Source organism: Colletotrichum costaricense (genome assembly GCF_030867565.1).
Source record: "Colletotrichum costaricense strain IMI 309622 chromosome Unknown Scaffold_6.1, whole genome shotgun sequence".
Lineage (NCBI taxonomy): Eukaryota > Fungi > Ascomycota > Sordariomycetes > Glomerellales > Glomerellaceae > Colletotrichum > Colletotrichum costaricense.
The window spans coordinates 1,586,424-1,614,288 of NW_026848235.1; the positions used below are offsets into that span (position 1 = coordinate 1,586,424).

The 27,865-nt window shown below is 54.3% G+C and overlaps 9 protein-coding genes across 9 annotated transcripts; 3 read left to right on the plus strand and 6 right to left on the minus strand.

Moving 5' to 3' along the window:
- Positions 1-1,527: 1,527 nt before the first annotated feature.
- Positions 1,528-2,695, minus strand: CCOS01_06737 (uracil-DNA glycosylase; the record flags this gene model as incomplete). Its single annotated transcript, XM_060454905.1, has 2 exons — positions 1,528-2,254; positions 2,331-2,695. 2 exons carry the CDS (start codon positions 2,693-2,695, stop codon positions 1,528-1,530), a joined length of 1,092 nt encoding a protein of 363 aa, XP_060314605.1.
- A 904-nt stretch (positions 2,696-3,599) lies between these two features.
- On the minus strand, positions 3,600-5,045 carry CCOS01_06738 (uncharacterized protein; the record flags this gene model as incomplete). Its single annotated transcript, XM_060454906.1, has 2 exons — positions 3,600-4,744; positions 4,805-5,045. 2 exons carry the CDS (start codon positions 5,043-5,045, stop codon positions 3,600-3,602), a joined length of 1,386 nt encoding a protein of 461 aa, XP_060314606.1.
- Positions 5,046-5,708: 663 nt separating this feature from the next.
- CCOS01_06739 (F-box domain-containing protein) lies at positions 5,709-7,315 on the plus strand (the record flags this gene model as incomplete). Its single annotated transcript, XM_060454907.1, has 2 exons — positions 5,709-6,101; positions 6,167-7,315. The coding sequence occupies 2 exons, from the start codon at positions 5,709-5,711 to the stop codon at positions 7,313-7,315; spliced, it is 1,542 nt and encodes a 513-aa protein (XP_060314607.1).
- Positions 7,316-7,441: 126 nt separating this feature from the next.
- On the minus strand, positions 7,442-8,654 carry CCOS01_06740 (uncharacterized protein; the record flags this gene model as incomplete). The annotated part of the gene is made up of 3 exons (XM_060454908.1): positions 7,442-7,851; positions 8,033-8,214; positions 8,338-8,654. 3 exons carry the CDS (start codon positions 8,652-8,654, stop codon positions 7,442-7,444), a joined length of 909 nt encoding a protein of 302 aa, XP_060314608.1.
- A 938-nt stretch (positions 8,655-9,592) lies between these two features.
- CCOS01_06741 (uncharacterized protein) lies at positions 9,593-11,956 on the minus strand (the record flags this gene model as incomplete). Its single annotated transcript, XM_060454909.1, has 2 exons — positions 9,593-10,891; positions 10,943-11,956. The coding sequence occupies 2 exons, from the start codon at positions 11,954-11,956 to the stop codon at positions 9,593-9,595; spliced, it is 2,313 nt and encodes a 770-aa protein (XP_060314609.1).
- Positions 11,957-14,726: 2,770 nt separating this feature from the next.
- On the plus strand, positions 14,727-14,954 carry CCOS01_06742 (uncharacterized protein; the record flags this gene model as incomplete). The annotated part of the gene is made up of 1 exon (XM_060454910.1): positions 14,727-14,954. One exon carries the CDS (start codon positions 14,727-14,729, stop codon positions 14,952-14,954), a length of 228 nt encoding a protein of 75 aa, XP_060314610.1.
- A 4,374-nt stretch (positions 14,955-19,328) lies between these two features.
- Positions 19,329-20,397, plus strand: CCOS01_06743 (uncharacterized protein; the record flags this gene model as incomplete). The annotated part of the gene is made up of 3 exons (XM_060454911.1): positions 19,329-19,436; positions 19,599-19,700; positions 19,780-20,397. The coding sequence occupies 3 exons, from the start codon at positions 19,329-19,331 to the stop codon at positions 20,395-20,397; spliced, it is 828 nt and encodes a 275-aa protein (XP_060314611.1).
- Positions 20,398-20,803: 406 nt separating this feature from the next.
- Positions 20,804-22,926, minus strand: CCOS01_06744 (MBOAT family protein; the record flags this gene model as incomplete). The annotated part of the gene is made up of 4 exons (XM_060454912.1): positions 20,804-20,910; positions 20,970-22,464; positions 22,535-22,602; positions 22,668-22,926. 4 exons carry the CDS (start codon positions 22,924-22,926, stop codon positions 20,804-20,806), a joined length of 1,929 nt encoding a protein of 642 aa, XP_060314612.1.
- A 1,098-nt stretch (positions 22,927-24,024) lies between these two features.
- CCOS01_06745 (asparagine synthase) lies at positions 24,025-26,423 on the minus strand (the record flags this gene model as incomplete). Its single annotated transcript, XM_060454913.1, has 5 exons — positions 24,025-25,151; positions 25,211-25,351; positions 25,405-25,522; positions 25,586-26,151; positions 26,213-26,423. The coding sequence occupies 5 exons, from the start codon at positions 26,421-26,423 to the stop codon at positions 24,025-24,027; spliced, it is 2,163 nt and encodes a 720-aa protein (XP_060314613.1).
- Between the last annotated feature and the right edge of the window lie 1,442 nt (positions 26,424-27,865).

Consider the following 27,865-nt stretch of genomic DNA (forward strand, 5'->3'; position numbering starts at 1 on the left):
CTGTCACTCCTGGTCTTCTAGGCCATTTTCTCTTGAACATATCTTTTTGCAATTCACTGTACATTTAAATATCGTATATAAGCCACAACAAAGAGGGCCTTTGAGCCTGGATCTGAACCAATTTCGAGTGTTCGAATGACCTTCTTTCAGTGATGAAGAACCCGCCATTAACTGTGAATTGGTCCAAAAGGGCCATGTGCAGCAAAAACTTAGGTCGTAGTGCTTCACTACTCGATTTGATTTTCATTCAAGAAAAAGCTGAGAGGGATTGAGTAGTTTGTGAAGACGGAACTTGGCGGTATCAAATCGACCTTTTGACTGTTCCGCAATTGATCGTGCGGTTAAGGGTGCGTAATTTGCACCTTTTGTGTTGCTAGCATGTTTTCTTGTTGCCTTGTCGTCTTTGGACGTTTCCACGTTTCCTTGGCTGTTTTCTTGCGTGTTTTTATGTTTTCAAGGATGCTTTTCTGCTTTACTGCATGTTTTCTTCCCATGAGCCATGTTTCTGTACGAAAACACGGTTTTTGAAATATGTTTTCATGTTTTGTTGGCTGTTTCCTTGGGTGTTTCGATATTTTTCAACATGTTTTTATGTTTTGTTGCATGTTCTCATGTTTCTTTGCTATGTTTTGGATACTTCGAGGCATGTTTCCTCGCTGTGTTCTCACGTTTCTGTACGAAAACACATGTTTTCTTGGCGTGTTGTCATGTTTTCGTACCGAAACTCGTTTTCTTTACTTCTTTCTTGAGTATGAAAATCTTCTCCAGGGTATTCTCATGATTTCTAGCATGTTTTCATACTTTCTCTGTGTTTCGTTGTGTACTTTTGTGCTTGACTACATGTTTTCCTGACAAGTTTTCATGTTTCCGTACGGAAACACGTTCTCTTAATTTCTTGTACAGCTTCGAGGCGTCAGGCCAAACGAACCTAGATAGCTTAATGCCAGTCGTACATCTATCGTGTTCCGCGTTGGACTGGAACGGGAGCCAAGTCCACATTACTTCCATGCTCGAGCTTCGGGCTACGAAAGCCTTCAATTCCAAGAGACCCAAGTCAGCACGTGGTGCCAGTAATCACATGGATTCTGGCGAAAGCTCGTCGGCAGCATGAGAGCCTCCGAGATTCCGATTGGTTTCAACGGATGCCTTTCCAAGGGACCACTCATGTTCTCACAGCTCTAAAAGAACCGCATGCGCGCTTGAGAAGGGGCTCAAATATTTTCCATCGTCTGCATTAATATCTGCTGCAGTAAGAAATCCCGAGTAGCTAATTCCATCATCTGACCCAGCATGTTCGTATCTAAAGTGTGGGTCTTTCATGTACCTGTATCAGGCTGTATCATCTAGTGCCCTGGTGTACAAAGTGTCGTCAAATCGTTCAAACCCTTTTCCTAGAAGATAGGCTCGAAAGGCAAGCGGCGCTTTTCTTGTTTTCATCCCAAACCGCGAATTTACCAAACGCCCGCCTTGCCCGTAACGTAGCCCGTCATCCCCGTGCCGTTTCTTTTTCATCGTAATTTCTTAACATTACTCCTCTTCTTCGGTATCATCCTTGGGCGAATCCTTGGCCTTCTCATTCTCCTTCTCAGCCTCAGCCGCAGCCGCAGCCATGGCCATCTCGGCCTCTTCGTCCTCGTCAACGTCGATCGTCTTGGTGACTTTGGTCTCCGGCGGGGCAACAACCTTGGCCTCGACCTTCTTCGTCGTCCCGCTCAGGTCCCAATCAATCTCGGCGCCAGCGCCGTACCGGGTAACGAGCCACTCGTTTGCCTTTTTAAAGTGCCCGCAGTCGAAAAACCCCCTCGACGCGCTGAGCGGGCTCGGGTGCACGCTCTTGAGGACAAGATGCTTCTTGGCGTCGACCTTGACGACACGCTTGCCCGCGGGCGTGCCCCACGCCATGAAGACGACGCCGCGCGAGCGCTTGGCGGCGACGAGGTCGATGACCTTTTGCGTGAAGCGCTCCCAGCCGCGGTTGGCGTGGGAGTTCGCCTCGTGGGCCCGCACCGTCAGGCACGTGTTGAGGAGGAGGACGCCGCGGTCGGCCCAAGGGGTCAGGAGGCCGCCCTTGTTGGGGGGCGGGGAGAAGGAAGGGTAGTCCTTCTTCAGGGCGATGTACATGTTCTTGAGTGATGGCGGGGCCGGAGTGGGCGGGCGGACGGAGAAGGCGAGGCCGTGGGCCTGGTTTACGTTGTGGTAGGGGTCTTGGCCGAGGATAACGACCTTGACTGTGTTGAAAGGGGTGTGACGGGACCTGGTAGAAGCTTACGGTTAGAAAAGGATGACTTTTGCTGAGGGTTCACGATGCTTGGATCAGAGTTGGGACATACCAAGAGTACACGTCCTCCTTTGGGGGGAACCACTTCTTCCCGGCATCCGACTCCCTGTTGAGGAAGCGCTTGAGGTCCAGAAACTCCTTGCTGGTGACCTCGTCCTTGAGAAGGGCGAGCCAGCTCTCGTGCAGCGAGCTGATTTCGAGCTGCAGCAGCTCCTTCTGCTCGGCCGTCAGTCCGGCAACCCACTTGGCCTTGTCAAACTTGACCGCAGGCGCCTCGGGAGCGGCCGCAGCACCGGCCCCCTTGTTGCCGGCCGCCGGCTTCGGGGCCCCAAAGAAGGACATGATGCTCCCATCTTGCTTGGGCTTCTTGCTGTCGGAGGCGGACAGCGTGCCGGCCTTACGCTTGAGTGTGGACATGTTGACGTGTGGAGAGGGAAGGCTATACGAGAGGGAGACGATGACGTTGGCAGGCCGTTGACCTGGCCGCGGACGTAGGACGGCGTAGGTTGCTAACCTGGAGAGGCGTAGAGGACTAATTGTAATGGAGAGTTGGACCTGACAAGAATTCTCAATTCGTCATTGAGCTGGTACAGAATTCAGATTTGGGTCGGTCTTGTTCACGTTAAAAAGATGTAATACAATGGGCTAAGAAAGAGGTTTGGAGTGGGGGAAGAAGAGAGACGGAGTATGGAGTGTAGTCAAGAATGAGATTTCCCTTAGCCCTCCATTGGCCTTAAAGCTCGAACACTCAGTTTGCGGAACGTCGCGTGGTGACGCGCTACCAACTGGAAAAAGTCATTAACGCGAGTTGATTGACCCGCTGTTCTGGCGCGTCCTGAAGCCTTTTAGTGGCTGGTAGGGGGCGGGGAGCTGCCTGGGAGCTGCAGCCCTGGAGCGGCCCCGGCTGCTTAGCGGTTCCAATCGCCCCTGAGAGCTCCCGTCGGCTATTTGGTACGAAGTGGTGACTTCATCAAGATATCTGTCTGGCTTAGGTACCTTAAGTACCTTACCTTACCTTATCTCACCTCAGGGTTAATACTGGTCCATTATTGGGCAATGCATACCTTCCACACAAGGCTGGGATCAGCCATGACTGAAGTATGACATGAAGTAAAACCACTTTGTGGACGAGGTATCATTACACTTCAACTAGAATTACACGATTTTTTGCTTTCCCCAATGTCTAAACCAACCGCGACGTATGCCGCTCGGCATGCAAACTCCAGGCCTGGGTTCTTTTCCTTCCCGTCGTCAATAGATAGCAGCCCGCTGAACGCCCAATAATGCTAGGAATGGAATGAGTAGTGATGATGCTCCAATATTAGTCTGCGTCCCTCCTAGACTTCTCGTTGACGCCCCTGAATACCCGCTTTCCGACTTCGTAACTGCTGATCATGATGGCGCACGCCGGAGCCACCTTGAGAGTTCTGGGGATCCATCCTTTCCACAGACCGCCGATGCCCTCCGTCGTGAAGATATGCCAGAGCAAACGCACCATGGAGCCCTGTTCAGCCGCAGCGGCCTTGGCCGCGTTGGCTTCGCCCGCTTGACGGGGCGCTTCGCGATACACTTGCGTCCTTGTCTTGCCCACGTCGAACGGCATGGTGACTATCGATGCGAACCCGCCCGAGACGGCACCAGCAATGAAGCTGTCCGTCATGGTTTCCGTGTGGTTTTCGTGGCTCTGAGACCTGCGCCGCGACTGAGTTCGTGATCCTCTAGTATCCAAAGTCCGGCCGCGGCGGGTCTCTCGGAAATCTGTCAATCTACCCCGGATCGTCTCGTATCCCCACCAGTACAGACCTGAGAAGGGCACATCCCTCCACAGTGTCAAGGTCAGGCCCCTCCATAGCGAAGTATATCCGCTGCTGTGGACCATATCCTTGATGTCGCGGAACGTGTTTGCGAGATGGCCGGTCGTAGAGTTGCCTGTCGAGGCTTGCATTCTTGTACGGAAGAGCTCGATCGGGCTGACGGCAGCTGCGGCCAGAACGCGAGCTGCGGAACCGGCAACCAACGGAGCGGTATCGTCGTTGAGCCTTTGCGCGATTGGGCTCTTTCTATTGTATCTCATCCAGTCGTAGCCAGTAAAGTAGATGATGTTGCCCGGGATCGTCATTAGCAATGTGGGAGACAAACCCCTCCATAGGCTGGTGAATCCTTCATTTCGCGCAATCTTCTTCAGACCGTCCATGGTAGAGCTGATTGTCTTGCGCTCAACCTCCTCGACAGAGCATGCAGCAGCAGCAGAAGCTCCCGCGCCTTCTGCCGCTCTCGGCATCGCGAGACATAGTTCGGAGTTGTTGTTCATGAAGAATACCTCACGGCAGCATGCTGTGACTCCGAGGTTCGATGTGTTGTAAGTCTTGAGGGTGTCGGTGGTCATAGCCAGCCGTGAAAAGTCTACCGTCGGCGGGGTGACATTTTGCGACTGCCATCGGATTCGGACAACGTCGAGGGGCGTCACTGCAGATGCGTGTCAGCGTATGGAAGCTCAAATCCAGTTTCGCGCTTTAGCTAACTTACCGAGAAGCGATGTCAAGAGACTACCCGACATGGCCGAGATCATCTTTTGCGGCGCTGTAATATCATCGTCGCTTCCTCCGCTGCCGTTGGTCGGGGGCTGAGCTATTCGCGCCATTGGGAAAGAGTCATCGGGATCAAATCTGTCGTGGTCCTGGCCTCGGGTGGCCTGGTGGATGGTAGTCATTGCGGACCAGCTTGCATCGTCGGGGAAGTCGGAGCTTGGGAGAGATGCTGCGGTCATCCGTTCGGCAGAAATGTGGTGCGGTAAGAGGTTGGCCAAAGTGGAAAATGACGGGCGGTTTGACGGATGAGGGGGTGAGGAAAAGGTACCAGCTTTCACGATGTGGGAAGAAGAGGCAAGGTGAGAATTAATTAGCCTTACCCCGTTCGCTAGACCGGGAGAGTCGCCTCGTCATGACTGCGAAATCGGGTGCGCGCTCCGACTCTGGTCCCTTCCATTTCTTCCCCCAAAAATTTGCCGGAGATAATGAAATGGGTGGCGCCGGGGCACCTTGCTGGCCGAGCCGAGCCCAAACCGTTTAAGGTGATGTCACGGACCGACCCTCTGACCCAATTGGTTGGAACTCTGGTGGATACATCGGTGCGCCACAAAATGTCACCGATAAGCACCAGGCACGGTGGACCTCATGTGGCACCTCACACGCCGTCTGACTCCAGTTCGGCGTGCTTTCCGTGCCTGCTTACAGCATCATTGTCGATGATGAGTGGTCGACTTTAACTACATCTCATGTCGCAGCTTCGGTTCTTGAAGATATACAGAATTTCAAACCCGCCAAACAACGCCATCACCCAGCTCGATTTTTAAAGAAATAATCAATGTCACCGTCATAGCACTTCCCCAGCTTCATCGGCTCGTAACTTTTGAGCATCATAGCTATCAGTCATGGCAGACCAACCTCCACAGCTCGATTCTGAGCTGGAGTCTTTCCGGCAACAATGGCAGACTGAGCTGAAGCACAAAAAGGTAGTCCCAGAAGCCCGGGCGCCTCACTCGAAAAAGGAGTCATCCTCGTCATCCAAGCATTCGGTACCTACAGAGATTCCCAAAAGCATAGTTGCCAAGAGGTCTCAAATAGAAGAGGATGAGGAATACGCACAATCTCTCGTTTTCGATGAACCAGCACCGCCCGCGTCCGGTCCGACACTGGATGGTCAGTCTGATCCCAATAAGGCCAGAGAACTGGTATCCGCTCTGGATCACTTTGAAGAAGCTGTCGAAAAGGAGGCAATCGGTAGCTTAGGGGACAGTCTCAAATTGTACCGGAAAGCATTCAGGGTGAGCAGCCAGTGCTTTGCTAATACACCTCTTCCACCGTCATCATACTGAAGCTTTCACTGCAGATGGATAATAGAGTCGACCTGGCATACCGGAAAAAGCACTTCCCCGCCGGTGCCGCGAAAGCGCCACAGCCCTCAGCATCAGGTCCTGCGACCGCCGCCACAAGCGCAGCAAACAAGCCCGTAGAGACGCAGACAATGAGCGAGCTGATTGCCGGCTTCTCAGGTCTCGCCGTAGCAGCAGCGCCCCCGCCGGTAGAAGGCGACCCGGCGCCGCCCTGCCCCATTGCCGCCATGCCTGAAGAGATCCTCGTCCACATCTTCAAAGACGTGGCCGTCCTCGACGTCGGCGACTTTGTGCGGCTGTCCCTCATATGCAAACGCTTCGCCTACGTCGTCGCCACGGAGCAGCAGATCTGGCGCCGCGTCGCTCTCGGCCCGGAATTCGGCTTCGCGGGCATGCACTACCACTGGCAACGCGGCGTCTCTTGGGAACCGCTGGAGGAAGAGGAAGACAACAGCGGCGACCTTGACTACGTGACCATGGAGGAGCTCGCGCGGCGCCGCAGGGAAGAGGGCGAGACTACAACCCTCACCCTCCTCCCGGAACTCTACGACTCGTCCTGGCGGAAAATGTTCCGGCACAGGCCGCGGATCCGCTTCAACGGGTGCTACATCAGCACCGTGAACTACATCCGACCGGGCCAGGCCAACGCCAACCAAATCACCTGGAACAGCCCCGTCCACATCGTGACCTACTACCGCTACCTCCGCTTCTTCCGCGACGGCACCGCCATCAGCCTGCTCACCACCGACGAACCCGCCCACGTCGTGCACTACATGACAAAGGACCTGCTTGAGCTCCATCGGCGCAGTAGCGGCGGCGGCACGGCGCACCTGCCGTCCGTCGTCATGCAGCACGGCCTTCGCGGGCGGTGGCGGCTATCCTCGGCGCTCGATCACCCGGACAGGCCGCTCGGGGAGGTCGAGGGCGACGTGGCCGTCGAGACGGAGGGGGTCGGGGCGAAGTACACGTACAGGATGTATCTAGAGATGCGCAACGCCGGCAAGGGTGGCGCGCGCAACACCAAGCTCGTGTGGAAGGGCTTCTACAGCTACAACAAGCTGACGGACGACCTGGGCGAGTTTGCGTTGAAGAACGATAAGCCCTTCTTCTTTAGTAGAGTAAAGAGCTACGGCGTCGGGGAGTGACAACTGTATTTTCCCGGGGCTTGAATAGACAAGAGGAATAGAAGCCTGCAGGCTGAATCTTGGTCATCTCCTTACTTTTCTTGTGTTTTCCAAACTCTTTCTAAAGGGAGACTGCTAGTGAAACATTCACAGATCCGTACTCCTCGCAACATCCTCCCAAGCCCTCAACCCCTCCAAAACACCCACACATTTAGCCCGAATCCTCTCCCACCCATCGCTCCCCAGTGCGACCCTTAACGGCACCTCCCTACCACCACCACCGTCCCCGTCTCCGCCCCCGTCCTTCGCCATCCCGTCGCCCCGAACCAGCTCCGCGGTCCTCGCTACAGCCTTCTCAGGGTCCCCCAGCTCCGTCCCCGGAAGCGCCTCGGCGCCCGCCCTGATCGCAGCGTTGAACTCTGCAAACTCGGGAATACGGGCTGGAACATTGAATATCTTGTTAAAGACTTTGGTGCGGAAGAAGCCCGGCTCGATGATGATGACCTTTATGTTTGGAGCGAGGACGGATAGTTCTTTGGAGAGTGTCTCGACGGCGCCTTTGGGAGGGTTCAAAGTTGCAGGGTCAGCCTTTCTCTTCCTCATCTTCTTTCTTGTTCAGGGATGGGGGTGGATGAGAGGAGACCGTAAAAGATACCAAGCTCAAGAAAACAAGACTGATGTTCAAGGTGTGCAAGGTGGAAGCGATGGAGTTGGCAAAAAGAAACACAAAACACAAACCCTCGAGCGCGAATTTACCCGCGCTATACGCCCCAGCACCGACTTCAACATGCCACGCCGCCTGCGAACTGATATACACCAGCGTCCCCGTCCCCCTCTCCCTCATCATCGGCAGAAACGCGCGCGTAATGTTCAGCGGACCGTGAAAGTTCGTCTTGAAGCTCGCTTCCATCTCCTCTTGTCTTTCCTTGTTTCGTCCATGTCAGTAGATACTCCGGAGGGGAAGAAAAAGGGGGGGGGGGGGGACGCGGGAAAGAGGACACAAAAAGGGGACATGGAAAAGGGAGGCCCCAAAGAGAACTCACGTCAACTCCTCGACAAGTCCAGATACGATATACCCAGCATTATTCACAACAACATCAACCCCGCCCTCAAAGTACCCCCACGCCTCAGCCACCTGGGTCCGTACCTCCGCCTCAGACGCTGCTCCGACGTCAAGCTCCATGATCCGAAACCGCGCCGCTGTCGTCGAGTCTCGCAGGTGCGCAAGCCTGGCCTCCGCCCCGCCACGCCCCGTGGCAATGACATTATCCCCCTCCGCCAGCAGCTTCCGCACGAGGGCCTCGCCGAAACCGCTCGTGCAGCCCGTGATGAACCACGTCCTGTGCGCTGAGGTTGTCATGGCGGGTGGGAGATCTGCTGAACTCTTCCTCTTCTCCGTTGCTTGTAGAGGTATAAAGCGGGGAAGAGGGTGATGAATATTGTGGAAAGGTGAAATAGTAATTCAAGAGACATATAAAAAATCAGAGTTAGCATCCCCTCAAGTCTGACAGGACCTCGCGGTGGCTTCTTATATTATTCGATACAAATTATGAAGCGGATACCGACTGGTCTTGGCTGTACAGAAAACCGGCGTACAGAGTTAACGAAAACGAGCAGTCTAGGATCTGCGGATTGATCGGAGCTCTCTACACGGCAAATCGACCTAGAAAGCACTTGGCCAATCGTACAGGGATATTAGCCTTACAGCGTAGGGCGTACGCAAGGGCGTAGACCGCAGCAATCGTAGGCATCACATATGTTCACTACATTGCGGGGTGATGCTTTCATTTAGAGTTGGGTTGAGGTTTGGCCCGCTATTTCGTCTTGGATCCTCGTAGAATCATATATTACTGCCCTCCATCGGGTGTATATGTATAAGATTGGCTTGTAAATGCACCAAAAAAACGGCAAGTCGCTACATTAATGACTAAAACGCCTTGACGCCTGGCAGGGCACTAATGCTGATTTTCTTCCTTCGCAAGCTTGCGAGTATCTGTTCCAAATAACATAAAATAACGAGTAGATGGTTATGTGCTCGCGGAAACCCCGTAAGCCAAAATGTACATCGCGAAGCATGTTCAACGGTTTTTGTTGAGTGGCATGATTACAGTGATGTAATATCAAGAAATGATCGCCCGAGGGGTATCAATATCGCACTTCTTCTGTCCAATACCGGGCGCAAGTCGCAAAATGGCGAATTCGAAGAGTGGTCCATACTCGGCATGATTCCCAGTTTTACAGACGACGAGCCACATGTGGGGGTCACGGCCCATGACAACCTGCTGTGACACGGCCGACTTATTGTTGTCGATAGACGCTGCCTCCTTGGCGATAGACGCTGTCTGCCGTCCGTGGCGGCGCCACCCTTTTGCCGTCTAAGAACTTGGGGCTTCTGCCGTCGTAATACATATTGGGCGTTTGCTGCTGCCTTCGTGCTTCGTATGCTCGTTGTTCCTCTTCGTCAAGCGAGAATGCCTTCTTCAGCCAGCCAAAAGCGCTGCGTTTCTTCTTCAGTCGCTTTTCTCCGCTCGCTGTCATCTGCGAGTCGTATGTCATGGTCGTGACGTTGCTCAACATGCTTGCGCCTCCTAGACGGGATGGTGCGTTCCTCTGATGAGTGGGATAGTACCCAGACTGGTGACCATAAGGAGATCTGGGCTGCGCACCAGCAGTGAGCGGCCTTTGCTGTAGTGGAGAGTGTGGACTCGCTTGCACCGGGCGGTAATATTGGTGTTCCGACCTCGGAGACGGTAGCACCGGCGGCTGCTGTACAGGTGGAGAGAGCTCGTTCGCTGCATGATAACGCTGCCGCTGGTCATAGTCAGAACCGTAGGCGGAATCTGGAGCCTGACGCTCCCGAGGAGACTCTCGCGCAGTGTGATGAAGGTCTGATGACGGGGGTGGAATTTGGATTGACTCTGGAGGGGTCGTCTTCAAAGAAACTCTCTGGCGAAGCGATGTCTTCTTCGTTGGGAGAGGCGCCTCGCGCTGGGGCTGGTATTTGCTTGATGATTCGGTCGGGGCGGGTGAAGGCATGCGTTCCTCTGGTGGCTGTGGGGTGTAGGTCCGTGGTTGGAGTATGTATAGCGGTCCGTCGTCCAGTGTCACCTCCACCTCCTCCTCAGCGCTGACTGGCTCAGTTATTGGGCCGTCGGGAGTCTCCAGAGTGAGCTTGGGCGCGATAGGCTGCGCGCTCTGGTTGGTGCGAGTAGTATGGCTTGTGCGAGCCGTCTCGTGGGAGTGGTTGGTGTTGTGAGAGTGTGTGGTTGTATGAGATTTAGTGGTCGTTTGTGAATGAATTGTGTTGTGAGAGTGAGAGGTGTGGAAAGATTGCATGGTGTTGTTTGAGTGCGATGTTCTATGGGTTTTGACCGATCGCTGATCAGGGGAAGCTACTGGCGATGGTATCTGCATTGGGATGTCAAAGTAGGCCAAATTGGAACTTGACCTTCCCCCAGTAGAGACAGAGCCGCTCATACTATTCGCGCGCAGCGTAGAGCGCCTCGGGTCTCTGGGAGGTGAAACTGGTGGTGAATTTGACGGTGCGTCATCGACTCGGGCGCCTTGTAGCGGTAAGCTGAACGGCGGAATGCTGGCCTACAGAGCGGTTAGTTCTGGGTAGACCACAGGGCGATTGGCCCGACTTACCCAAGTTCTTCGACTCACTTCGCCGGCCTTCTTGCTCATTTCAGCCACCATCTTCCCCAGCTTAACGACCAAGGTATTCAACTCCTTGCCTTGAGCTTGCAACTCTACAAATGCGTTATACCACCCCTCAGTATTGCCCTTCATTGCGGCATAGATGTCAACCACGTCTGGACGATCTTGACGCCAACTGCCTGCATTCTGGTGAGCCAGATAAACAGCAAACTCCTTTGTTGCGGCGAGGCCATGCTGCACATCTTTGTCGTACTGTTCAAGCTGGATGTTGGTGCGAGCTACGATATGCTCAATCTTTTCGTTGCCCTGAACAATCTCGAGGCGGAAATTGCGGTCCTCTAGCAGTTTCTCAAAGACTTCGAGGTTCTCCATGGGCAAGCGAAGGTAGTCGATCCTCTCCTTCAAATCGTTGGTCGCCTGCTCAAAGTCCTCCATGACCACCTCGAGAAACTCGTCCACCTCGTCGATGTGACCCTGCAGGATACTGACGACCTGGGCGGCGCTGTTGGCCATGCCGTGAAGTAGCAAGTAAACGCCAAATGATATCTGCGCCATGAGCTTCTGGAGCTCGTGCTGCTGCTGGCCGGGGCGAAATCGCCAGAGCATATCGGGTAGGTCATCTTCGCGTTCCTGGCTAATGAGCTCCTCGCGGCGAATCTTTGCATCAGCAGTTTTGAGTTTCGGTTTCTGAGTAGGATTGCCATCGGCGACTTCGAGAAATGACTCGGCGAAAGCGGCCTGCATTGAGGGGATGGGATGGCGAGGGACCTTGGGGCTACCCAGTGTCGGTGACTCGTTATTTGTTCGGCGTGTGCTGCGGTCTGGGATCTGGGGCACGGTAGCCGTGGTCGGTGTTCGCTGAGCATCCTCATCGTCACTCTCATAAATGGGAGAAGGCAGGTCGTCTGACGGGGGGAAGAGAACGATTGGCAGGTCCAAGCTCAAGTCGAGGTTGTTGTTGGCCCCGAAGGACATGCGTGGGAAGCCCGTTGATGTAGCCATGGCGTACAGAAGAAGCTGTGTCTGGCGAGGCTATAGACGAGCGGCAGAGACCGTTGGCGTGCGACAACTGCCACAGCCGCTCGACAGTACGGGTCTGGTGGTTCGGTCGGAGTCGTGCGATGCGGAAGGTCGAATAGCAGAGTCGGAGATATAACGTACGACGTTGTGCGACACGGGCGCTGTGTGGGAGATCACAACTGTCACTGCTGGTCTCACAAGTGTTGGTGGTGGTTGTTGTACGTAGTGTTGGGTGTGCGAATGGCTGGCTCTGGTTGGATGAGATTGGCAAAGAGTCGAGATGTTGCAACAAGCAGCCGCGTCGAAGGGGAGAAAAAGGACGTGTTCAGCAGTCGCAGATTGACATGACAGGCAGGACAGCCCCTGGAAGGTGAGAGAGGGGGGTTGAGAAAGAGAGGAGCGAGCAAGAATAGATCCGGGGTTGTCGCAATGGTGAAAAAGGGCAAGCGGGCGAGCAAGGAGGGATGTCGGAGGCAAGGTAAGGCCAGACAGGGTAAGGTATAGATTATAGTGTGAAGTGGGATAATATTAGGATTATGAGTAAAAGGGTTAGGCTCAGGACAATGAGAAGCGAAAAAGAAGAACCGGGAAGGCCAAGCGATGACGGCGGAATCGGGACCGGGAAGAAGGCTCAAGAGTCAAGGCTCCCGTCGTACGCTCAGTCGTGTATCCGTACAAGAATGGCGAGAGGGGCAGAGGATAGCATTCCAGGGCGGAGATGGACGAGGCGAGGGTTGAGTTTGAAGTCTGAAGAGGAGGGACTGGACAGTTGAGGCGGGCCAAAGTGTACGGAGCAAGGTAGGTAGGTAGTGAGTGGTACAGACAGATAGAGAGTTGGATCTCAATTCTACCTCGTGGCCTTGGAAAAGAGTGACAAGATGGAGCGACAAGTCGAGAGGAGGGAAAAGGGCAAAGAAGCTCTGTTGGTAGCAAGGTACGTAAGGCGCCTCTCGCTGGGATGGTAAAGAAAGCCCGGAAATGCAGTTCGCGAGTGAGAGAGCGTGGTGTGTGGTGTGTGTATGTGTGTGTGTATGTGTGAGAGAGGGAGTGACTTGCGCGGCGATGGACCATGAGATGGGATGGTGTGGGATGGGATGGGATGAGATGGGGGTGCCCTGGACGCGAACCTGGACCTGGACCCGGACCTGGACAGACGTACATCCATCCACCCACCCTCCACTAAATTGAATTGATTGAACGAAGGTGGAGGGATGAGTGGCTCGAATGCCGGCGACTACGCTAACGCAAGGAAAGGCAAGACCAAGCAGGCGGGCAAGGTGGGTGGTGGTCGCCCTGCTCCTTTTTTTCACCACCACTTTACACACAGTAGACACCTCTTACTTCGTACCTGAGGTACATCTGCTGCTACTTTGCGATCCATGGCCATAAGTGAGTGAGTGGTGCAAACAAGGTAAGGTACGCGGCGCGGAGCGTGAGGTGCAGATGCAAAATGGTGCCAGTGCCTTTTTGGGTACTGAGGGAAAGGGTTGAGCCCGAGGTCTATCATCTTAGGTAAAGCAAGTATCTCCAAGTAAGGTAGCCTCCTGGCTGTACCTCCCTAGTCGAGATTGTATTCCAGATACATGCTCCGCGGGGATGCCTGTGAGGTATTCGTACCATACAGTACGGAGTAAGGTAGGAAAAAATACTTCGGAATCCCGACCGTAAGGCTATGTACCTCGCCCAGAAACAAAATGCAGCTTGGGGCGAGTGCGAGTGCGTCTGTCTACCGCAGTATGTACATACGTGTTGTTTCTGGCAGGGCTCCAGATTGAGTGAGAAAAGAAAGCAGATACTGCTGCTGTTGGTTGAACAGCACTGACACATTGACCTTGACACCCAGTGACAGTCACTTGACATTGACAAGGACGTGGAATCGGGCAGGCTCAACTGACACCTGCGACCGCCGCTGCCATGGGACCATTACGGAGTACCTGAACCATGGGGGCAGAGCTCCAAGAGAAGATACTTCGATCCAAGTATGTTCCTTGTCCCAAGGTAAAGTACTCTCACATGTATATTCGTACACACTCTCTCCCTTTACCTCTCTCGTTCGAGTCTCGTGTCTACAAGCGGCGGTGCTTCTTCGCCCTTGCAGTTGTGACACTCGCCTTTGGTTCTTATGGAATGCCACTTTTGCTTCCTTCTCCTTTGATGAAATCTCTTCCATTACCTATTTACCTTAGGTGCTTAGGCACTCCCCGAAAAGGTCTTCGAGTACCTAGCTGGAGGCCCTCGTTCGATTCTTCATCGCCTCTTCCGAGATTCATTGTATTACTTAGTCATTCCAGGCATTCAATTGAATCGCTCTATTGCTTTGCGCCCCCCCCTCCTCTCCGCAGCCATCACATTGCTCCAGGTCATTAAGAGAGAAAAAAAGAAGGAAAAAAAGGGACGCCTCATGTTGGCCCCAGCAGAAGGAAGAAAGGAAGGACCCAGCACCACCCGCCCGTCCCTCCTTCCTCCCCCCTTGTGAGTTGAATCGTTTCCCATGGATCCCTGCCGCCCTTGCTCTTTTCTGCCTTAGCGCTGCTTCTTTCCTCGAACCCCTGAGCAAAACGGGGAAGAACATGGCGAGCTGCAAAAGGGAAAGGGCCCAGAACCACCCGACGCTCCTCCCAAGACAGGGACTCACTTGCAGGGTCCCCTACGGAGTACGAACCCGTGGACTCCCTAGTACTCCGTACCTTACCTTCTTACCTTACTTACTACGTGCCTACCTTACGGAACACACATCAGCCCAAACCTCGCCATGGAAGATTTCACCATCCTCACCACCTCACCATCTCAAATGCACCATGATCAGTACAAAGTACTCACCAAGACCTCGCCCTGGATCCAGGCCCAGAATCAGCACCACTTTCTCCCCCAGAGCTCGCTGCTTGAATTCGAAATCGTCTTTGCGCTGCCCGCACGGGCTCAGGGGACAGAACAGCCCCCAATCACCCCGGACCCTGTCTTCAACCTATGCAGCACCTAACCTTTCTCTCTCCACCCCTCAATCCTCCAATACTTCCAACTGCCACCCCTCTCGTCCGGCGAAAAGCGGTCTCCGGCTCTCGACCTCTGGCCCTCCAAACTCCAGTTTAACTACGGATACTCTGTACGGATGGTGATGCGCATCTGCATGATACTGAAAACCCTAGGTGTGGCCCTCGATGATGAAAAGGGAAGCGCAGTCTATCTGCTCTTCTTCCTTGTGCAGAGAGCAGGTCCATCTTGCTTGGCACCACTGGACTTACTGACTGGGTTGCCAGACTACGGGAGCTGTGACTGACTCCGTCGCTTAGACATTATTCGATGGTGTCCACCTACGCGTTGATTGTGTTAATAGGTGCCCTCCTACCGAGCACATGTCTTCACCCACTTCCCTTTCCGCCCCCTACCTTGACGTGTGGTCTAGGACCGGGACGCACTCGACACACTGATGCTAATGCTGCAGCCGATGCCGATAACATGCCCGTCGAAAGCATCTTCTGCTTGCTTCTGCAGCATCAGAGTCAAATCATCCCCTCCAGGCTGCTGACAAGATGGGCCGTCCCAGCTTTCAACCCACCGAAAGAAACAAATCAGCCGCCATCCACCGACGCAGTCATTGCGGCTAGTATATGCACGCCAAGGCAAACGGGCAGATGTTTCGTCAGCCACCAAACACGGCAGAAAGTACCAGCCAAACTTCTGCTGTCTGCGGCCTGCGGCCTGCGCTGACTGGCACCTCGCACTACTTAGTACCTACAGTACACGATGCTTTTCCAAACTATCAATCAAATCCAACTCACACCTTTCTGCCAACAACCAACGGGAGACAAGGTGCCTTGTCCTAGGGCTACGAGACTATTTCCACGATGCAGGACCGAGTCTCGATTGGGATCCAACCCCCTGCTCTTGACAGCCAGTCTGGGACGTCGTCTTACCACAGTATTGTTCAACCGCTGACACAACTTCCTTTCATGGCCGAATACGGATGCTTTGGGGAAGTTGGTCGTCGTCACCCGTAATCCAGCCCATTCCAGATGTCATCCTCCGGCCCGCCAATTAATAACTCGCATTCACACGATGAAATTGATCCATAGGAGAGGGGTACCCGTACACTTTGAAGGCACAGCCTGCGAAGGCCGCCCTCCCACTTTGCCCAAGTGCCGTTCCATGTTCCATTTGACGCGCCATTGAGGGCCCACATTCAATGGTTATGGCACTTCGTACTGCAACCTTGCCATCCAAAGGTGCCTCTTGGGTCTTTTGTCAACGACGACAAGGCCTGAAGAAGTCCTGGCGATGCGATTATTTGCTTCGCCTGTTTTTGGCCCAGCCCAGGCCATACCCGCCGGGCAAATACCAAACACAGCTCGACAAGTACAGTCTACTGTGGTATAGACGCCAGGAGCGCCCGCTCACATCGGCATGAGATGTGCCGTTGTGTGGAGGTTGAGATTGACTATATTCGCGGCGTAAATGACACAAATCACTTAATTCGCATCTCATGATATATCACAGGTCTACACCCGAGAAGCATTCCAAATTCGGTGTCTAGTTATGTCCGTCAATGGGGGCACGATTCGCAAAACGGGGTGTGCAATGCCGATGCCCCAGATACTTATGGTACACTCTGCTCTCACACTCTTTATTCCTCTAACGCCTGTCGCGGGCATCATGTCCTAGTTGGTCTTTGATCGCACGGCCTTCGATGTTTGAAGCGGCAGAAGCTAGACCTGAGTCTCAAACCGCCGACCGTGTCGACAATTGACACCCACCATCTCGTGGCTTTTGCTCGAGACGAGTTTGTGTTAACGGCTCGCCTCTCCGGCCTCATTTCCATCTGTGGACATAGGCTCACTGAGCCGATCGATCGGCCTCGTCTCCCGACCATGGAGCCCGCTTATAGCCCTTGACTCTTCCCGGTAACATCTTTATCGATCGAGTGGAATATTTGACCTGATTTGCAGCGTTCATTTGGGTCCTTAACTTGAATTTCCCCAGTTGTTGACCGCCGTTCAAGATTAGTTGCGACACCCTTGACATGGCTGGAACAGGGGAAGGCGAGAAGAGACGAGAGCCAAGAAAAGACGAGATGAACCGAGGAGCCTCATCGGGTTCGGTCCAAAAGCCCCTGACGCTGACTATAGAGCTAGTCTGTGCGAGCAACCACCGCGCTTTTGATGGAATGACGACGGAGCTTGCTGGGCAGTTCATGGGGGTTTACTAGGCCGAAAGCCTCGGTCCAAAGAAGCGCGACGCTCAATGTTAATGTTGACTATCGATCCTACTCCAGCGCGTCTTGGGCCGGTTATTTTACAGACACAACCCAACGGCCGATGCCATGCGGCCCGTTGTGACCTCCTCAACTCCAATAAAAGCCCAAAACGGTCCGCTGACGATTTCTCCTGACCCAATGATACGGGACGAACCAGATTACCACATCTCGCTCGGTGGCTCATACAACTGCAATTGGTAACGGTTCAAGTCGGTTTGGCGAAGTATTGGTTTTGGCGGACATTGCCAACCCACCTCTACCTTAGCAATGGGAATACGACCGTGTGGCCATCTTGAGGGTCTACAGGGCAGACGACGGAGAGTTCGATAGATGACGGGCATGACGATGTGATGAGCCACAACCTTCCGGGGGGCTCATGTGGGACTTTGACAAGTTTCTTCCCGTATTACCGTCGCCAAGGGGTCGCTCACGTCACGATAGCCATTGTGGCTCCTGTGGGATTGGGCCATCGATCTCCTCTACATTTCGACCCCTCGCGGTGAAATTTCACCGTGGACAAATATTGGCTTCGCAGTGGCTCCGTCAAGGGTCGGAAAGTGGCGGCCGTATTTGTATCGCGCTTCTCCTTCGCAACGCAAGCGCGGAAATGACGGGCATCCACGATTCAGCGCATCTTGCACGACAAGCGCGGCTGCAAGGCATGTCCTGGTTTCGATCCCGTCATACCGCCGTTCGTGCGGTGCCCCTTGTGCCACCTTCGGCCTGGAAGTCTGGGACACCTGTCGATCGACGGTCGGTTCATCTGGAGATCGATCTACAATCTGCTTACCAAAGTTGAGAATCATCTACTTCTTCTCTGCAGGAGCCTCACCCCGCAGCATGCACCTGTGCCAGGGGAACGGCAATACAGCAACGGCGTGATGGACTACGGATACGTGGTGGCCAGAAACCAAAAGCAGTCGCGCCAGCCGAGCCACAATGGCTATGGGCTCTCTCAGCTGATTGTTCGAGGATACCTTCTCACTGATTCAGCGGGAGGAGGAGTTTGCGCCCGTTCGGATATATCCTCACTATCGAAGGCTCCTGCTATCATCAATTATGGCTGACGACGAGGAGCCACTTCTCAGTCGAGCACCATCATATTGGATCAGCTAACTTGGCGTCAGCCACACAACATAGCCCAAAACACACGGTGGCATTCTTTACCTGTCTGCTCAGCAAATCCGGTTCAGCTATTCTCGGCTGACCGTCTTACTCGCTACAGTCGAACCCCAAGTTTGGGGAGGGAGACGCTTGTGAGAAGAGATGGACATGTCGCGGGCGGGATCTTCTTTTCTGACGCTCTCGGCCGAACTCGAGAAATTCAAGAAAACCCACGGTTTCCCCCCTTATGCTCCCGTTGACATCGTACATGAACCCCCCACATCATCTCCGGCTAACTGCAGCAACGGTCGAGACCCTCTTTGGTGACCAGGTTCCTCGGCCACAAAAGCGGATAGAAGAACCAAAAAAAGAGGTGTCGGCATCGGCCATACCTATCGTGGAGCCGTCGGTACCTGTGTATAGCCTTGGTAGACCTTTATGGTCGCATTCCGCGGCCCAGCTTACACATTGGGCCTCGCGACGTTGCTTACGACTGCTGCACAGTCCATGGTTGTCGAATCAGTTCATTCTTCAATGGGGTCGCAAGCTGGCATCGACAGGAAGAGAAATAACAACAACAACAACAATAACAGAAGATACAGTAGATAGCACTCAACTGTTCACAGTCGCGAACATCATCAACGATCATTACTCTGTATCAATAATCGTACGGTCTCCCGCATCAACATCCGGCACGCGACATCCCGTGAGACTCGGCGCGCCCTGCCACCAAGGTCCAGGTTCCCCCAGCAGCAGAAAGTAATTGCGATTTCTCAGCCAGCGCCGAGCGGAGACCATCCCTGCGAACCAACGACCCGCGCCGAAAGCCAAGGCCCACGTTCAAAATCCTCTTGGGTCCTCGAGCAATTGCCCCGTCCTTCTAGCTCAACTCCAAAACTTCATCATCGTGAAGGAAAATTGAGAGGGTAAAGGGCTTCACCACTCCCCCTTTCCCCCCCTCAATCCTAGCCGGCATCAACCACCCCCCGGCAGATCACGATGTTCGCTGCATTCCGCTTCGGGAGGGATCTTTGGGATCCTTCTCACCGCTTCGAGACCTCATGGCTGCTTTCTCCCTATCTGTTGGCCGCGTGTCGAGCGCTAATTGTGAGTCTTGGCTTCCCCTACTCTTCTCTGTCACGCTTGAGGACTCTTCGTGCATTGTGGTGTCTAGCAATGTCGTCACCATCCTCTCAGCGCGCAAATGCCCCTTTAACCACCACCAAACAGTGAATTGCTTGTGGGAACTAACACGTCTTTTTCTCGCAGAGTCTGTACATCTTTGTCGTCCGCTTCTTCGTCATCGGTTGGACCTGTACTCACGCCGAAGATGGCGGGTGCAAGGTCGTCGGCCAGAGCTTTTCCTACTTCGTAAGTAAACCTCGAATATCATTGTGTGCCAACATGGTGAACAGGGCGCAAGACTGACTTGAGGGACCCCCCTCCGTAGACTGTTCTGACCTACTGGGGACTCGCGTTTTACTTCCTCATCTCGGCCATCCACACCTTCACGTACGCGCACTCTGGGACACCGCTGCTCGACCGCTTCCCGCGACCCCTCCAGGCCCTGCACGCCTTCTACTATAGCACCATCGTCACCTACCCCTTCATCGTGACCATCGTCTACTGGGCCATCATCTACTCGGCCCCCTGGTACACCGAGCAATTCGAGGCCTTTAGCAACATCTCCCAGCACGGCCTCAACTCGGCTTTTGCCCTCTTTGAGATCGTCATCCCGCGCACCAGCGCCGCCCAGCTCGAGTGGGTGCACATGCTCTGGCTCATCATCGTCCTCGCCCTGTACCTCGCGCTCGCCTACGTCACCTACTACACACAGGGCTTCTACACCTACGACTTCCTCAACATCGACAAGAACGGCAGCGGCAAGGTGGCGGCGTACATTATCGGCATCGCGGTGGCCGGTATCGTCTTTTATCTCATTGCAAAGGGCCTCATCTGGTTGAGGGAGTGGATCACGGAGAAGAAGCTGGGCATGGACGGCAAGTTTGCCCAGCAGCGCTTCCGCAACTACGACACGGAGCTGGGCACCATCACCTCCAAGCACTGAGACCGGATATAAAGTCAGAAAGAGGGAGCGAAAAGGAGGAGGGTAAAAGGAGCCTAAGCGCACGCCCATTTCAATCGACAGAACACGCAAACGTGGTGACTTATATGTATATGTATATGTATAAAGAGGGAGAGACAAGGAGAAGGAGTCTGGACACGGATTTGGGAGCAGGCACTGCATTGTTATTATACCCCGGAGGGACCTCAACTAATTTTTGTCCCCTCCTTGCCATGAGTAGCATCACAACGTTGAGAGGCGCAAAAGGGGAAGAGGGAGCGAGTTGCATCAAAGTAATAGTACAGCATAATAACTGTCTAGTATCATAATACCAAACATCTAACAATCGCTATTCAAACAGGTAATTTTGCTACAAACGTTTTGGGTGACAAATGACGGTGAACAACCGTCAACACTTTAGTGAAATGCCTCTTCGCATCTCGGCCTCTCTGATTTCAAACATGACCTGGACACCCATGTACAAAGAGGCAAACGCACTCATAAAGAACAGCGCACCTAGAGAGATCAGGATTAGTGCATGCACTTTCAGGGGTAAGAAGGGAAGATGAACTTACCTGACCAGTCGTGCAGAATTCCAGAGAGAATGCTCTGCAAGCCGTCGAGTCCGACAGCGAAACCGACAAGGTTGGCAATCATCATCATGAGCACATTCGCAACAGCTCCCACGGCGCAGATCCGCCGGTACGTATCCGGTCTGCCCTCCCACTTGCGCGCGGGGAACAGGAGCTGCGCGAGGACCTCGGGGAGCAGGAAGAGCACAATGAGCCAGCCCCAGATGAGCAGGCGCAGACGGATATCGTGCCAGAGGGCGACGAACGTAAAGACCAGCAGGTACGTGGCGATGGAGCGGACGGTGGTGGCCCAGGAGCGGAAGTTTGCGCCGCCGAGGGGGATGTAGATGTACCGGATGAGCCAGCGGTTGTAGGAGCGGTGCCAGGCCTTCCAAAAGGATTTCGGGGACCAGTTGTTGGAGACGCAGCGGAGCATGTTCTCGGGGGCGTCGACGCCGTCGATGAGGGCCCAGAGGCGGAAGAGGCGCCAGGGCAGGAGGAGCTTGAGCCAGATGATGTGGAGGTTGAAGAAGGAGAGGAGGGAGAGCTGGGCGGGCGTGTAGGTGGACCAGTCGGGCCCGGCGTGGGAGATTGCGCAGACGTAGTCGTAGTGCAGGACAACTTCCATGGCGAGGAGGCCGAGGAGGAAGCGGACGGCGTAGCGGATCGTGCGCGGGGTCTCGATCGAGGCCGGGCGGTGGCGGAGCTGGGAGATGAAGTCGTTGTAGCACATGATGGGGCCGACGAGGTAGAGGGGCGCGTAGATTGCGTAGGCGACGTAGTTGCGGAAGGAGTAGTCCTTGGGCGCGGCGGAGATGGCGAGGCGGTCTCGTTCGGAGAGGTTGGAGGGGTCGAGTTGCTTCTTCTTGGGGACGTCAGTGATGTCGAGGGGGTTGGTATCACAGAGCTTTGATCTTACCTCTAGGGGACTTCCGTTGCGTTGATCGAGGCTGAAGTAGTAGTCCAAGTTGAAGCTGATGAGCCGTAGGACGGTGATGTTGAAGAGAATCTCCCAGCGGCTCATGAGGCCGCCATGACGGTCCATCCATGTACCCCACCTCACGAGAAAGGGGTCTTCATCGAGCAAGTTCTTCGTCGCGGGCGGCGGGGTGATGTGTCGCGCAATGGCGGCGAAGCGGTACCCCTCGCAGAGCTCGTTCGCAAAAAGCATGCAGATGTTGAACGTCCACGTCGCGGCAGGGACGTAGCGGCGCGGGAGCCGGGTCGCCAGCTGGTAGTTGATGTGGAGGATCGCGAGCACCTTGAGGGCGGAGAAGCCGTGCAGGGCGACGAGGAAGACGAGGGCGAAGCGGTAGTCGAAGGAGGCGCGCTGCTCGAGGCGGGCGTCGCCATGTTCGGAGACAGACTTTTTGTGCAGGTCCGAGGGGATCGGAAAGACTGTGTTCCAGAGCTTGCGGAGGAGGGGGTGGAAGGCCAGGAGGAGGGCCATGAACGGGAGGTTCTCGCGGAACGTGTGGTATTGTGAATCGGATACGTCCTAGAAAGAGAAGTCGGGCGTGAGCTGGAGTTTACAGATTGGGTAGGTTTGCGCATTGTGTGGAGCTTACGATCTTGCGACCCGGTATCCAGCCGTCACGGAGGAAGCGTTCGTAGTTGTGGTATCGAGGGTCGGAAGCTAGAGGACGGAAGCATTGAGCATCAGCGGAAGGTTCATCTTCAGAGGAAGAGGGCCAGACGTACGCCTTGATACATCATACGCGATCCAAAACATGTATGGCACGATGAACGAAAGCAGAAAGATGTAGAGGAGGTATTCCGGCGTCCCCCATTTCGACGGTTGGGAGCGGCTTTGGACCTTGTTGGGCGGCTCCTTGCTCTGCGCGGGATCGGTTCGGGCCTCGACGATGGTCTTGTAGGGAACGGAAGAGGAGCTCGTGAAGCGGGTGTCGAGGTTATCGAGGTCGTAGATGCTCCTCAAGAACTTGAGGATGGCAGCCATGGCGGGCTGGCTCGTGGATGCAAAGCTCCTCGAGGAACTTTGCGCACGTGTACGTGTAGAAGAAGCCGAAGAGGCGGAAAGGGAGAGAGAGAGTTTCAGGTTTGAGAGTTTCTAAAACATCTCGTCAATGTGTGTGTAGAGAAGGAAAAGCTCTCAAGAGCTGTGCCGGGTTGTGGGTTTCGACACTTCGGTGTGTTGATTCGAGCAAACGGGAAAAGCTTGGAGGTTGTGGGAAATTGGAGATGAAGTCTCGTGGTCGCAACTTCCGTCCCATGTGTCCAGACAAGACCGGGGACCTTTAGTTTGGGGGTTATTTTTGTGACGCAAAACCGCCTTTTGGAGGGATTGGAACCTGGAAGGGCTAAGCTTCAGACAGGCGGCGGCACGCGTTCCCTGCGGTGGATGCACAGGTACCTCTTTACCCCCCGCCGCGTGTAAAAAAAGGCTAGCTGACACTGCCCGCAAAGCCGGGGCTTCGGGGCACTTTTGGACCCAACGGAGCTTCAGCTTGCGTACCCAATTGGCCGGGGAGCCGATCGACAGAACCCCTATTGTGGCACCTGGGGGGAAGGGATGGGTGCCTCGGTTCCTTGTCAGCTTTGCTTCAGACCAGTCTGGCCAATGGTACCAGACTGTTGCAAATCTGACACCGACGACACGATGACCCAGCTCGGTTATACGCGTAGCACTCGTCAATTGCTGAAAATGCTTGTGACCCATGGATTGGGTGTAGCAAGGCGTTGAAGGAGGCCAATATTGCTGTTGGGGGTAATATTTCACGGCACCACCTAAGGGACATGGTTACTTGTCGGGTTCGGCTCCGATGCGGGGCCGCCCAACGGTCCGGATGTCCCCATATCAGAAGCCAGACAGGGACCCCAACGAAGCAAGTCTAAAGTGTACACATGCAGCCAAGATTTTCCAATGCATCAATACATTGTCCCGGATTGTTTGTCAAAAGCCAATCGTTTTCTTCAATACCTGTTGTGCATTCCTAATCCAAACTCATTCCTAGTGTACCCGGTACGGAATAAGGTCCCTGAGAGCATCTCGTACCGTAGAATTCTAAAAGTCCCAAACTCCTAAGTGAGCATCCAATCACGCACTCGCTGACCACTGTTCCACGGCCGCCTTCTTCACCCCAAACCGTTGACTAAGAACAACCCAGGAGGCGGTACAGATCAGCTTTCGGAATGCTCTGGGGCTCGCATCCTCGCCAAAGCCCTCCTCAAGCCACCTCTTTGCGTTATCCCACTCCATGAAGCCTAGATTCTCAATATTCTCCTGCGTAATCAGCCCCGCAATCATCTTATACACGGGTCCGCCGCGCGGCCACTTGACCGGCGCCGAGTACGGGTGCTTCCTCCGCTCATAGAGCTCCTGTGTAATAAACGGCTTCCCGGCCTCCTTGAGAATCCACTTCTCGCTCAGTTTCTGACGTGCCGGGCTGAGGTCCTTCCACCACAGACTAGCTCCGGTGCCGGTCGTTCCAGTCCCGGCGGCTGCCCCGGCAGCTTCTTGATATGCGACCTTGACGCTCGGCGGCAGGTTGTTAACGTACTCGACGAGGTGGTGGTCCAAGAAGGGAGGGCGAGCCTCGATGCTGTGCGCCATTTCCGTGCGGTCACCCAGGCACGTGAGGATCATGTTGGCGAGCGGGCCCTTGGTGTAGACGTAGAGGCTCGTGTGCAGCGAGTGCCACTTCTCAATCATCTTCTCGAGGACTTCTGGCGCGAGCGTCGACTCGGCCGAGCCGGGCATCTTGTACGTCTCCCGCACCCACGGCGAGAAGGCGTTCCATTCGGGCTCGAGACGCATCGAGTTGCTCGTCGGGGCGGCGCCGCCCGAGGAGGATTCATCCTCGAACATGCCGATGCGGTCAAACATGGCCTTGAGGTCGTCCGTCATCTCCTGATACATGGGGATGCGGACGCCGTCCGTCATGTCGGACTGGGGCCACGCGAGGTCGGGTTCCATGAGAAAGGCTGGCAGCACGAAAGGGTAGCCTGCAAAGTGCTCGTCGGCGCCCTCGCCGGTAAGAACGACGGGCACGCCGTGCTGTTGAGGTAGTGATGACAAGCAGAACTTTCCTACACTGTTCAGGTCAAAGTTGTGGTGCTCAGTATGGAAGACTGCGTCGGCAAAGTTGTCGGCGAGCTCTGTCTCGTTCATATCCTTCTTGAGGATCTGCACGCCGAGGAAATCGGCTGAGCGCTCAGCAATATCTTTTGTCGGGCGTCAGTATGGTATCCCTATCGTGATCCATAGGGGGCTATGCACTCACCAGCTTCGTTGAAGCCCGATGACTCTGGGAACTGGATCGTGAAACACTTAATGCGCTTCGTTGCGTCTTGATTGCCCAGCTCAATGCCCTGATCCTTTACCAGCTTCGTCACAATTCCTGCAATGACTGATGAATCGATACCTGTGGCAAGGTCAGTCTTGTGCTTCGATCTTTTTGATCTGACGACTCCGTACCTCCAGACAGGTAGATTCCCACGGGAACATCGGCGCGCAGTCGAAGCTTCACCGCCTCTATCAGACGCTCCCTTACACCCTCAATCATCTCCTCCGCGCTTCGTGTCTCCATCTCACGCTGCCATAAGTTAGCAAAACTGCACCTCCCAGCAGAAGCTATCATGACCGCGGCTTCACATACCTTGTCCTTAAACTCGGGATCCCAGTACTGGCGATGCTTGATCTCGCCATCTCTAATCTCCATCCAGTTTCCGGGCTCCAGCTTGCGAACGTCCTTGAACACGGTGCAGTCGGCTTGCATCGAAGATCCACTGAGCAACCCGTAGACATTCCACTCCGGCTCCCAGCCAAAGGCTCGGAATCCCTTCATCTCCGAGGCCAAGAGCATCCGCTTACTGGTACCGTTGCCCTGGTCCTGTACAGTCCAAAACATCGGCTTGATACCGAAACGGTCCCTAGCCACGATGACCCGGTCCTTGTTCTCGTCGTAGATGACAAAGGAGAACTCGCCGCGGAGGTGCTTGAAGAAGCCGGGGGCGCCGTAGATCTTGTACAGGGCGACCAGGACCTCGCTATCGCAGTGGCCCTTGAAGCGGTAGTTGTGCTCTTTGATACATCTCTCTCTGATGGCATCGTGGTCGTAGATTTCTCCGTTCACCACGGCGTGGATCTTGCCATCGTCACTGTGTAATGGCTGCTCTCCGTCCGGAGAGAGGTCGTTGATTGCTAAGCGGCAGTGGCCAAGACCTGATACCACATGATCAGTTGGACTGTTTCCGAAATATGCCTACCAAGGGGAATTTTATACCGACTGTAGCATCATCACTGATCCAGACACCAGAGGCATCCGGGCCGCGGTGAGCGATGGCCTCAAGACTCTGTTGAAACTGTTGACGCAGGGTGCCGTGCTCCGAAATTTTATCTGCTTTGCTCTTGACTCCGTTCGTTCCATTGATGTCACCGTTCCTGCGGGCGGAATCGCTCCGCTGGAGTGTGATAGCCGCCGTAATTCCGCACATGTTGCTTTCCTCACAAGAACAAAATACTGATATGGGTATAGTAAGAGTAATTCAAAACAAGACAAGAAATTTAGTGTCCTTGGCCCTTCCCTGAATGCCAAAAGGGTCAGCTATATAGAGTTGCAGAACTAGACAAGCAAATCACAACCACTGCCACCCATCGACCTGGTCCAGATTCACGGACGACAAGACCCCGGCGCAAACGCCCTCACAAGCTTTCTCAGCCCTAAGTAGCGTTCATGGAAACGGACAAGACCGAATCGTGCAGGTTGAAAGGTTGAAGCTCACATAGTCTACGTCAGGGAGAACACACTGTACACTACGTACACGTACAAGACATACTCTGAAGAGGTGACGAAGCAGACACGGAAAGTTGAGCGTACAAGCCACACACATGGTGGAGGCTCCAACGGTAGAGGCGAACTTTCGACCACGGTGGAAACATGAGCCTTGGCCCGGTCGCAAGAGCTTCAGCCCCAGACACGTTGCCGTTTCCCCCGGGCTTGGTCTGCGTCCTTGGCGATCGTGAGCTTTGGGTGAACGTAAGGTAGTCTGTGAGTGGGCTGACTACTTGCGCTGTCCCGTCGCTTTCGGCAGGCTCATGTTGCCCTACTCCGCAATGGGATTCATGGGACTAGTAGGAACTCATGGACCTCGTCCCAAACGCCAAGCAGAGAGGGCTTTTTATTCTTGCCTGTTCGTTCCCTCTCTTAGCAGAGTTTGAGGAAACAAATCTTGCAGCTGCTGCATGTTTTGAAGATGGCAGATGCGGAGGTGGCTGAGTTGTTGGTTTCGCGGACAAAGCGCTCACGTTGGCGTGGTTTGATTGCTCCGGCGCATGGCCTGTCTTGCATTCGATGTATCCGGAGTGGCGGAATCGTACGTCCAGGTACTCGGAGACGACATGAAAGAATGAAATGTGTTACTCATGTGGTCTCATTCACTCGTATAAAATCAAGGGACTAAGTCCAAATGACTTGTACTGGTGGTTGATGCTCTTCACGATCTTATCCCGTTCGGTTTTGTAAGTTGCTACAATTACACCATAAGACCACAACGCAACGACTCAGATTCTCTCTTCTCTCTTTTTCTTATAGATGAATGATTCACACATGGAACCTGAGCTCTTATCATTGCTTCTAGCTGACTGTCTTCCAAAGGGAGTTTCAGCTGCGGCTCCTTCACTGGCATACGCACGCATGCACACCTCCTCCTCCTCCTGCGGACTCATGATACTTTTGATCCTATGAAATTCCCGCGCACGTCATCCCTTCACTTATGATGGCTTTTCAGTTCTTCAGACGGAATTACCAAAAGTTATTATACATACATGTTTGCGCCTAAATATGGGTGTGCATGACGGGCTCGATCCTCCCCGGCTAGGTTCCCAGTCGGCCCCGAGCTTGGGCCGAACCGAAGAGAGAGTTCAAAGCCATCGGACT